The sequence below is a fragment of the Vanessa tameamea genome, chromosome 18, assembly GCF_037043105.1.
Source record: "Vanessa tameamea isolate UH-Manoa-2023 chromosome 18, ilVanTame1 primary haplotype, whole genome shotgun sequence".
Lineage (NCBI taxonomy): Eukaryota > Metazoa > Arthropoda > Insecta > Lepidoptera > Nymphalidae > Vanessa > Vanessa tameamea.
The window spans coordinates 4504496-4517475 of NC_087326.1; the positions used below are offsets into that span (position 1 = coordinate 4504496).

The 12980-nt window shown below is 32.1% G+C and overlaps 2 protein-coding genes across 4 annotated transcripts in view; one reads left to right on the forward strand and one right to left on the reverse strand.

The window, feature by feature from the left end:
* LOC113399192 (semaphorin-1A) overlaps positions 1–12980 on the reverse strand; it is a 344932-nt gene that overhangs the window by 123949 nt on the left and 208003 nt on the right. The gene's annotated exons all lie outside the window — the stretch shown is intronic.
* LOC113397283 (cilia- and flagella-associated protein 20-like) lies at positions 11633–12700 on the forward strand. The gene has a single exon (XM_064217780.1). The coding sequence runs from the start codon at positions 11633–11635 to the stop codon at positions 12698–12700; it is 1068 nt and encodes a 355-aa protein (XP_064073850.1).

Here is a 12980-nt window from a genome sequence, read left to right on the forward strand (position 1 = left end):
GGCACGAGGGACATAACTTTTTAGCTCCCAATTTTGGTAGTGCATTGCTGATATAAGGAATGGTTAACATTCCTTACAGCGCCATTGTCTATGGGTAGTGGGTAGTGGTGACCACTTACCATAAATTGGTCCATTTGCCCTTACACCTATATCGAAGAAAAGAGACAAATGTAGTATCAATATAACTGAATTTTAGTATATAAAATATGTATAAGATATACCATGGTCTCGAGACGCAAAGATGCAGAATGATTTCTTATATATAAAACTAAATCAAACATTACAATTCCAGATTCGTTTAAAAATGTAAAGTCGGATCCGCGTCACTGCCACCAGAAAAGTAGGAAATGCATTTGTAAATTAGATTTTCAACCCTCCGGCGCCGTTATCATGTCTTCGACCTTGCCTTTTAACACCCGGTCACATGCGGAGATTTTGGTATCCCCCTTTGTCTATGTCATTTGATTTTCTATTTGCAAAACGTTTTCAGTTTATTCATTGATTACATTTGCCAGCACAAGGGATGACCCTTTTTCAAAACTGCGTGTTTTGTCACCATCTCACCAATTTAAGTACGGTTAAGTGCGAAAGGGCCAAAGTATACAGAGTTATTTTATTTAATCTTTTGTTCATTAGGAGACGAATGTAGCTAATGTCATTTTTTTAAAGAAACAACAATTTTACTTTTTCCGCTCGGCATATGAAACGAGGAAATTGTATATTGATATTGTATATTTACGAGTACAGAAACAAAATAAAAAGTACTTTCGGGTGATGAAAGTGAGAAAAACTTTGTATCATTACTCGTTATAATTAGAAAAATATCGAAATACGCAATCAGCGGCTTCAAAGCGGCAACCATTCCATCTACATTCGCAGAAAAAAAATATACAGAGAAAGCCCATAAAGAAGTGCAGTTTAGAGGCATCTCGTGTTTTTCAATCCCATAGCCCTCTCTCCCCCAGCAATAAAGAACTATAGCCTATAATATACCTAAAGATAATCCCAATCTGCCAATGTTGGCGCGAAAATTGCTTCCTTATTTCTATTGGCTTAAGAGACAGAAAACAATATGTTGGAAGTTGGCGGTTGGATGTTTGCAAATGAACAAAAAACACGAGAAAAGCGGTGCGGTTTCGAATGGTGGTTTCGTTCACACTCGATTTGGTACGTAAATTGCAGTTCGCCTCTGAGTTAACACGAGTCAGATACAGATATCACAAATAATACATTCTAATCTTGGGAAGGATTTGAAATAACTTACAACAACAAAGATTTTTACTTTTAATGCAAATGGAAAAAAATACTTCTGAGGAAATTTCGTTCAAACAGAATAACATTTCGCTGAAAGGTTTCGATAATTTGTAAGGATTTAGTGAAATCCAAAATGGGCGGGCAGGAACCTAGTGGACATGTATTTATCTTCATCCCATGTACCCTTTGGAGGGTGAACAAATTGAATAAAATGGTTAAATCGCCCGCTAGTGATTGCTCATCCAACATTCTACCGTTACCTTCAAAACTTTAAAAAAATATATTCGAAAATGGAATATCATGTCTGTTACTGTAAATTAAAGAAAAACACTTAAATATCATCGATGGAAAACGCGGCTAAATCCTTTAGAGTGTTCATTTTATGACTCGGCAATATTTTCCCTCATAATGGCGTAGAGCAACCGAATCGTCTGCTTCTGTTTATAGCACTGTAACGGTTCGCTGTGCCGAAACTAATGATAATGTAATTAGCTCCGTCTGATCCTAATGGGATTAAAATTTGCTACAGTTACATTCCATAAAAGACATACTACGTCTGTTATGAGAGGAGTTAAGTGATATGAGGTATCCCGGCCTGTATCAGTCCATTGTTCAAATTGTGGGGGAAATGGAAAAAGAAAAAGCGGTAACATAAGGTAATGAACACAGAGAGGTTTAATACATAGTCTAGACTGTTCCACGCGGAGACGAGCCTTATTTTCCTTTCTTGCTTATATGGTGCTAAAACGTTGTGATCAAAAGATTGTTTTACTAATAGAATATTAGCTTTTGTTTTTAATTTTTTTTTATATGTAGCATGTTAAGCAACAATCGGAATGACAATATCTATGTTACCGAAAATTGAACTTGTCATTATACTTTGTTAGAAAACTTGATAAATGAACGTTATGAAAATAAATAAGCGATCTCAGTGATATACCCCAAAACCAAAATAATTAATAATTTTATTAATTATGATGAATGTATAACAATGTTTAATTGTATATAGAGTATTCGACTTTAGACTTTATTTGTAAAATTAAAAATATTATTTGTACATCAAAAATGTTTAGGCCTTTGAAAATTCACCACAGAATCATCTCTAAACGTAAGAGGCGTGAAATGAGATGCTATAATTGCTTCATATTTACGAACCGGGCGAGGTGGAAAAATTGGCCAATTACTTCGGGAAACTTGTGCAGGTCACGTTCCATGTATTTAATTAGACAAGTGTTGAATTTCTATTTACGTTCCGTTTTCATTATGTGGCCGAAAATATCTGTAAATGTATGTTATTTATAAAAATAAATTCGATTTTTAAATGTATTTAACTTCTATAAATTTTAAAAACACACTTTTGTGAAAGACGCCTAAAATTTTGTTTGTTTTTTTTTTTAATTTATTGAATTTGAAAATGGAATGGAGATGTTTTTTTTTTATTGAAAGGTCTCATTGTGAAACATAAACCATTATCAGTAATAACGTATGTAATAAAAAGGCATAATTAATTATAAAATAGATTGTCATTATAAAATGATGACACATGATTAAAAAAATTTAAACACCTAAACATCAATCGCCAACATAAAACTTACCTATAAAGTGATTGAAGTCTTAATCAGCGAAAAAATAGAGTTAGTGACCTGACGAGTCGGCTTATCCATATAAATGAAGTGGCCATATTAACGAAGGGTGTCTGGGGATGAGATTGCGAAGAATCAGCATTAAATGTAGGGGTAACTGCACCCAATCCGTTGGAATGGACCGTCATTGATTTATAGTCGTAATATAGTCCACTAGAGGAAGTGCTAAGAATTGAAATTCTTGGATTTCTTTGATTCCATTTGAAAATTTGAGACTACAATTTTCTTATTATATATTGAAATAGATAGATATTATATATTGAATTAGATAGATATTATATATTGAAATTTTCCCACTCCGTTAATAATATTATATTGTAACCGTCGAAGTATTTTGCTAACTTGAAATTTGCCCAGCAGTGGATTACGATTGGCTGATAATGGTGACAAGTGTTTCACTAAATAATACTAATCTAGTTTGTTAAAAATGTAACAATTGTGTAGAATATTATATTAATCTTTATTGAAAAACAAATCAGGAAAATCTATTTAAGCTAATTCCTAAGGAAGAATATTTTCTAATATTTTTTTAACTAGTTCAGACACATATTTTTTTGCATTCTAATTATTTACATTTGTTAACTAATACCGTTCAATTTTTAAATATAACGGACTTTTATGGAATTCCCAGAATTCTAAAATTAACAGTAACGATAAAAATAAAAAATGAAATTACTAGCAAATAGTCTTTCGTGATTTGTTTTTTGTTCAGTAGTTTCATAAAGAAATATTTTAAATCGAAATTACGAATAATGTAGCAGTATAAATTAATTCTTCGATGATATTTTATATCAACATAATTATTAAATTGGTACCTAATTATTTGATTAGGACGTATTTTTATAGTAATATATATATATATAACAGAAGGGTTGTAACAACTCATTATAATTACAACAGTCATCTCAGCGCGAACATTTAACGGCTAAAAAATTAATAAACATCCTCAACGCCAAACCGTGAATTTGCAAAATCATATTTTACACAGTAATTATTAATACAAATCACGTACAGTAAAGCTTGGTGATTATGAATGGCTGTAATAAGTTTTATAATTACCGTTTCGCGTAATTTATTTGTCCGTTATAAATATTCGGGTAAACACGTCGACATATCTGGCGCACCTCAATAACGCGGTTATAATAATGAAACATCGTCGGATCGACATCGACAAAAACAATTTGTCGAACATCGTTGCTGGAATGTCGATAATTAAACAAACCTGCACTAGATATTTCGCTTGCGCCGCCGATAGATCCATATATTCCGCTTCTATTTTACTTTTTAATCCGAACGGCTATGAATCTATTCACTGGTATAAATAACTGCAGAGGGAATAGAGTTCATCGATATCGATGAAAATCAGTGACAATAAATCCTCGATATCTGTAGGTCGTAAAGATGACGAGAACAAGAGAACGGTCTTATGGCTTAGCGATAAAAAAAAGTAAATCGAACACCCAGCAGTCGATGTGATATGTTGGGATTAAGACGCGAACATCAATAAGTAGCTTTCAAAATTCCGCGCACACCGGGACGGGAGAGGCGCAGGTAAAAATTGAAAGGTGCTTCAAATATGTCGTTAGAATATTAAATGGTAGAATGCTGAATAATGCAATGAGTGCCTTACGAATGATATAACTGTGATTATTGTTGAAGTTATTTGCAAACCATTAGTGTTCATAACGAATTTTGAAATTCGGATATTGCGTGGCAACGTTTTTAACTTGGTTAAGTTTATTTTAGGAGAAGAGATTATCAAATATCTTACTGAAAATTAAGTGATCGCGCCTTATATACACTGACTGACTGACTGATACTCTACAATCGCGAGACACTGACCAAACTATTGTACAATTCAAAATATTGATGTTATCGATGTGCTACCTGGAGTGAGACCGATAATCACTCAGACGGTTCAACCCCATAGCCGTAGTACTACTAGTACTCAAGGATATAAACTTAAATAAACATTGTTATTAATTTAATATTTAATAGTGTGATAGAAATGTTATATATAATTAATAATGTGATAGAAATATTTTGTTATTTCTAAAAATTTAATATTTAGAAATATATATTTATTTCCTTTGCATATTCTTTAAATATAAGTTCGTTAATGGTTCTGAGATATTAGTAAAATTATATTAGTAAATGTAGTAATTATATTAGCAAATCATTAGTAAAAAAGACTCTTTTTAAAACTGAATTCTGTTTTTGATATATTATTCTATCATATTATTTTAGATATGATCAAATTAAAATATTATATAATGTATATAACAACGTTATCTATGTTACCTATAAGTCTAATATTATATTGATTTGCACACAAAAACAGAACAGGGATAATCTCGGATAAGCATGCCGAAAACTGAAGGATATAGCTCTAAGCTACCCAATACCCTTATATTTAGACATGCAATCCTCTTAATGTATAAACGAGTTGGTATATTTCAAACCGTTTAATGCTTTAATAGATTAAAAATTTAAACGAGGCATACGTATATGGTGTCTTTGATGTAAAATTGTCCGTGAATTTAAAATGTCTAAAAAGAGTTTGGATTCCTTTGTCTAATGAGATTTTTACAGCACATTCCGTATTAATGTATTTTATCGATATTCGATATATTTTACGAGTGTATAAAATATTTTATTTAATTTTTATATTTTATAAAAAATGCATCAAAATCTTTTAGAAAAAAAATGCGATATGCAAGAAAAATTACACTTGTTTATTCGTAGATGTAAAAGAAATAATTTTGGAAACGAAATAAATCTACATAATATAATTAATCTTCAACTCAGCATGTACACAATTTGAATTAAGTTATACTTTAACAGTGTTGCAAGCATGTAGAACTCTCTTAATAGACCTTAAGTGTGAATACAAAAGTATAATAGCGTTAAAGGGTGTTTACTGCCTCCACTTACTATCTCTAATGGGCCATGTGCACTTTATTGTCTAAAATTGCATTTCCTAGATGAAAATTCCAATCCTTTTTTGTCTTTACGACACAACGGTACTAAAAATTCATGGGAGTTTACGCACTCAGAATTGAAGGAGTGAATCGTGGTATTTACTCGTAATATGTGTATATCGCTTGTTATGTACAGTTGACAAAATAAATTTGCGTATATTTTACACACTCATGTTCTTTTTCGTGACAAAAATTTTTAAATTATACGGTCCGATTACATCTAGACTTAAGATTTTGGTTAGATTGTTTCGATAATAAAGGACGACCAAAATACTAAATATTTTTTAATGGTTCAACCTAAGACCTACGACCCTACGAGTCTGCAACCGTATAAGCTAGCCAATCAAATAGCAGGAAATAAGGCACATTGAAAATCTTCTCCATATCACAATGCAGCACACGACCCATTAAATTCACTTATCATTATAGAAAGGATTTCCTTGGGCTGTTCACATTACATTAACTTTTTACACGGCGACGCGCCCCTTAAATATATATCATGACGTAGGGGAGAGTTTGTGAGAATTATTATAATGCGGATATAATAATAATGATTTGAAAATGATTATTAGTTTGATAATAATTAATTATTATGAATATTAGCGTTTTTGTTGTCGGTGCCTCTTGTTAGAAGTCTTCATTTCATTTCTTCATTTCGATATACATGGTGTTGTCTTGTAAAATGTATATCTTAAAATATATTTATATTTTATAATATACTTACTTTATTTTCATACTATATGTCGATCATTAGGCGACCTGTCTTTGTACGCATATGTTTTTTTTATATATGTTATCACGACCTTGAGACCTATTCTAGAAGATAACTTTCAAGGTATAACCAAAAACACTGTATAACTATTTCGAAAGTATATTATACCGTATTAATTTTCATAAATAACTCGGTAACACTGAATTATACTTTAATTTTGTAACTTGTCTCCAAGCTTTTTTATAACCGAATAAGGAAGTCGTCATCCGCGCCCATAGACATTAAAGTAAATTTTAAACATTCCTTACATCACCAATGCGCCACAAACCTTGGAAACTAAGACGTTATGCCCTTTGTGCCTGCAGTTACACGGCCTCACCATTCAAACCGAACAAAACAATATTAAGTATTTCTGATTAGCCGCAGAATATCTGATGAGTGGGTGGTACCTACCCAGGTGGGCTTACCCGAAACCCTACCACCCAGTGTACAAATATTCAGCTAATTATAAAACGTGAATTATGAATCATAAAACGAGCGATGGCTATCTTAATCTGTTATTAACGTATTATATTATAATGAATAACATAAATTAATCGTGTATTTACTAGATTTGTAACTAAATTACTTAATTTTATCGTCCTTTGTTTTCTGCTGTACAAGATCATATAAGATATAAAAAGCGTTTATAATTACATTACATAAAGTTAATTTAGCAAATAAAACAATGAACGGAGCACTTTTGTATCAATACTAGACGTTCCCACAAATTGCGTTTTTGAAACAGAACAGATAAATAAAATCACAGGTAAGTTTATCCTGATGCATATTAGTCTCAAGTAAATCATCAGTTATATTATGTAACTATTCTGCCCAGGGATTTGCCCACGTGTGGAGGTGGCATGCAAGTGTTAGGAAAGAAATGTATCCTATGTGCTATTTCAGACTGTAATCTATGCCTGTGTCAAATTTCATATCGATTCGTTTAGCCGGTCGGGCTTGATTGAGTAATAAATATCCAACCAAACTATTGCATTTATAATATAATTAAAAATTCGGCGCTAAACCGATGAGAGAAAAAACAAATACAAAAGTTCTTGAAACTGAGACGCTCAGGGAGTGTGGCCAGTATTACTATCAAAAATACCCTAAATTGAGCGGAATTATATCTTTATTTAAATCAAAGAAATTAATATGGAATAATTGTCCAATTATCTTCATACAAATGGTATTCCTTTATAGTGGACGATAAGCTATATGATATCCAAACAAATATAGCAAACGAATTAGTTATCAAAATCGAGTTTCAGTAATAATTTCACTGAACCGTTAAATAAATGTAATTAATTTTATTATTTAAATTATAAGAAAATGACCAAAATTAGAAGTGTGTTAGCAACACCAAATATGGGAAGTAGGAATTGAGATAACGGCACGGATTCCAGCGGATTGACACTTTAATGTTGTTTTAAATAATTATTAAAAAAAAAACATAAACATAAAAAATATTTTCAATGTAACATTGTATTATACAAATAATGCACATTATACATATGTAAACGAATCCCTTTTTCATTTCAAAATATCAAATTTTATTATTTCATCTCTCACGTATCTAATATTCGATCGCATAGTTTCCATAAAACCATACTGTAAAGTTATTTAAACCAAATAGTATATCAAAATTCATGCTTCGATGCAACATATTCGTATAAACAAGTCATATGCGAAACGTCTTGTTAGTTTCAAGTCTATGATCACGTTCTTGTACGCTTATTTACGAAGCTGGCACGATACCAAGAAACCCCACTATATATCAATGTTATATATTAGCCTAATATTTTAAAGCCTTTATAAACTAGCTGCTAGTTCGTAGCTTTGCTTGGGTAAGATATAAGATAGTGTAGCTATACCTTAAATTAATCAGACAATATTCCTTCGTGGTGGGAACAACAAATATAAGATAGAATATTTGTTTTAAAGCATATATTATAAGCAGTACGAAGATTCTTAATAATTTGTTAATTCAGATTCCTTCTTAAAATTTATGAATGAAATGTTATCCTTGACACTAGGATGATACCCAAATTATATGCAAAGGAATCGGGAGGAACTTATTCTAGATAAATATAGATATCTACTTACTATATGTGTTTTAAAATAATGTTCATATTAAAATATCGTAAGATACGATTAAAAATTGTTTCCTTTTTTAATTTTCATTACGAATTCCCCGCTAAGTTGGCGTGGAACACGGTCTAAGATCTTGGCGTGTTCTTGAGGTTAACATCATAACTTAGCGTTCCTATTGCTTGAGCCAAATTTATGTTCCAATAAATTTTTTAACTTAACTTTTTGGCAAGAATGTCGTGAGCTTGTATCTGCTTAATATTAAAAGGAATATTGCTGATGAATATTTTACTGCATTGCAAAAATATATATATATTTATGTAGTTTATACGTCGAATGTGCTTGAATTTATATTCTATTATTTTTCACAAGGTTAGCGAATCAAACAATTTTAATTCTTTTTTTTTTAAATCAATTGACGTATTACTAATATTCCTATTTAAAACTCCTTATAAGTTTATCACTTGTGTTAGGAGCGGCGACGACAATAGCCTATGGGTTCAGGATCGATCCAGCGACTTCTTACATCGCTAGGCGGCCCGTAAACTATTACGCCATGACGTTTTGAAAATTGATTTAAATGCTCATTATAAAATGGTGGCATATAAGTAATTCTTTCGGGAGTGTTATCATCTCTTCAGTAAAGTTAGCCGCATCGAAAAGGATATTACAGGCCATAAATTGTTATTATACTGTGTCGATAGTACATTAAACTTCGATCCTCCACGAGCAAATTGGCCGACTTATTTCACATTTTCCATCATAATACCGTAACATCGACTGTGAGAGGACACGACGCTTATAGCAATTTATTCGACGTCGATGGGTACAAACAGTGTCCTTCTAATCGACGTTTTAGATTTACGAGACCGGTAAAGCGAAGGATTAAAAAAGGCAACGCGATATACATGTACAGACTGAAGTATATCCATACATCCGACGTGAATATAAGACTGTAAATGAGGCGGAATTCAGAGGCTTACGTCATTCGAATCTCCGCGTTTGTCATTATTAAAGGAAACATTTACTAAGGAAAACGTTTTCTGCATTGCAATCGTAGCAATTTTATATATTAACAGATTAATCTTCGTCAGTACGTTGTACTTTCTTACAGCAAATATTTTTAGCTCGATGTACGACGAACTTGCCCTTTTAATTATCCACATTCCGGGTGGACAATTTGTCCGCTGGCTTTCGGGCTCGGATATTAATTTCGATACATTGTCCCTACCCGACTGGAACGACGGCCATTATTTTCGGCCCACAAGACACGATTTAAACGCTTCTATCAACGACTAAATTTATAATGATTATAATCGAAAACGCTGAAGAGGCGAATGCTTGATTTATTTGCTTGTAAATATATCTTAAACAATAATATATTAAGTATTTAAATATTGTGAATTTCCTAACAAATCACTTTAATTTGTAAATTAAGACTAAAATCAGAGACGATGGGGCGAAAAATTTAACTTCAAACGACTTCGCTTAGATATGTTTTAGATAAAGATTATTTATACAGTGTCTTATTTTACAAATCCAATTTCCGCGTGAATACACGGGCTGGTTGTAAATAACGCAGACAAAGCCTCGCAAGAATCGCGTACCGTTCGATACATTATGCAGACCACGCTTCGTTGCGCCGAGCAATGAGCTCTGTAAATATACCGGGCACATCTGAACGACGTTTTTCCACTTCCTAACATTTTTTCCACTAACTTTACACACTTTTCGAAGCAGTTCTAAAACTTTCGAGTGATTGAAGTAGCTTAGTAACTTAGTTTCTGTTTAATTTCAATATAGAACCATGAGCGCTTAGATTTAAGCGCTCTTCAAAAGAACAAATGTTTAAGCCGTCATAAGCCGAATAGTATTATATTATCTGTTTCCGTATATTGCATGATAGCGGTTTCTGTATCGTTAGTTTTGAAGGATGGTTGCGTTAACTTCACAACAAACAGTTCTCCCCTCTGATAAAATCATGTTTTGTGGGTTGTACAAAAAATTATAGTCGCAGCTAAGGCGCAAGACATTACGTTATTAGCTGTGTCATCTGAAATATACGAATGAAGCCTTATCGTCACAGTTGGAAGGCACTATTTCACGTACTTTTGTTCTCCGCGTCACTTTTTTGGCCCGTCTCTGGGGCGTAGAGGAAAAGTCGTGATTTACAGACGACAAAAATGTTATTTTCGTTACAGGCTGTGTGAACGTTGGTTGTGGGCTTGCGTGACATATTTTTCTAGTGTCGAGGATGACAAATGGAAAGATAAATCACGACGAAAGCCAGCTTTTATTTTAAAAGTTTTATTCCTACGTATGTTCTCCTAGTTTATTATTTCGTCTGATGATTTTATTTATTGTTAAAGTTCGACTGATCAATATCTATCACGATTCTGAAATATAAGTTAATCATGAGGATTGGTTGGATATTGGATTACTATTATACTGCGCTTAACAATAGCAATTATTTTTTCGTTTTGTAAAGTAATCAATATTCAGTCACAATTTTTCGTCGGTAGATTCAGTGAACGATAAAGTTTATCACCAACGAGAGTATAAAATGATAAAGGAGGGATTTGTTGTAAGCGCTCATTTCCGCCGGCGTCGAGTTCGTTATATTCGGTTTTGCACCCCTGACGAGACTGCCATCGCCGATTCAACAATGAAATTTATATCAAACAATGATATATTCCAAGATATTCTTTTCTAAATTTAATATATATATTGTATAACCTTTTTGGATCATTAATTTCATTTTAATGTCAGCGTCAAATTCGCGCATTTATTATTACCATTGAGTAAAATTTATAGAAATATAAAAATAATATATTTAGCATATGCTTAATGCTCGTACATACTGAGGATAAATAACATACTTACTGCTAAATAAATAATATTATAGTACAAATATGTATAGGAATGCGTATCAACGCGGAATGCTTACGGTGTTTTTCAGTGTTGGCTCAAAACCGTTAGCTATATGGGATACTCATACGCAGGATGGTTATATAACAAGGTTTTTGGACCAAGATATTAAGTCAATGGTCTTAGAAATAGGTGGAACTAACGTAAGTACAACATACATAACTTGTCCGAAAGGCCAAATGGTTTTAGGTATTACGATGCCGTTTTTGGTTATGATAGTGAAGAATTTGAAAAAGTACTTTTCATTTGAAGTTACTATTCTTGACGAGACAGGAACTCGAAGGAGATTTCGAGTATCTAACTTTCAAAGTAGCACTCAAATTCTACCTCTCTGTACAGTAATGCCTATTGGTCTTTCTGAAGGATGGAACCAAATCCAGTTCAATTTAGCAGAATTCACTCGTCGGGCGTATAAGAAACAATATGTTGAAGTACAAAAGCTTAAGATAAATGCCAATATACGGCTTCGTAGAGTTTATTTTACTGAACGTCTGGTACCAGAGGATCAATTGCCACCAGAGTACAAATTATATTTTCCACTGACGTCTAAATATGCGAAAGATAAAAAAGCCATTCAATCAAATTTTGATAAAGAAAACGTGAAACCGTCTACGTCACAATCTTTAAAAGAATGCAGCACTGCACAGAGTCGTGAAGATTTAAGAAGTAAAGTAGATTTAGTAAGAAGTTCGAAAACTTCCGTTCATTCTAATAAAAAAGTGCCCTTAAATGAAACCAAAGCTGATTCAAAGACAGCTATTGAAACAGTTAAAGAAGAGTCAATTAACGCAGATAAAGAACAGGAACAAATAGCAGAGGATTCTATAAAAAAAGAGGAAAATGAAAATGTTAAAGAGGAAAGTGGAACTAATAAAGAGGAAACTGAAACTAATAAAGAGGAAAGTGAAACTAACAAAGAGGAAAGTGAAACTAACAAAGAGGAAAGTGAAACTAACAAAGAGGAAAGTGAAACTAATAAAGAGGAAAATATAGATAATGAGGAGGAAAGTGAAGTTAAAAAAGAACCCGAGGAAGAAAAAACAGCAGCTTAATTTTCTTAAGAAACAGAAGTCTGATTTGTAGAGAAGAAAGTTATTTGAACCTAGTATTATAATATAATATTCTCACATATTTTTTTGTTATATTTTCTTATAGCACTAGTTTTAATCTTGCAGCAAAATATAATATAGTTATTCAAAAAAATATATTACTTTTTATTTAAATGAATGTAATTTTTTGCAGTGAAAATATTTTCTATATTTATTCTATTTTATATTATGTTATATACTTATTTAACATACTGGCCTGTTAAAAATGTTTGAATACGTCAAC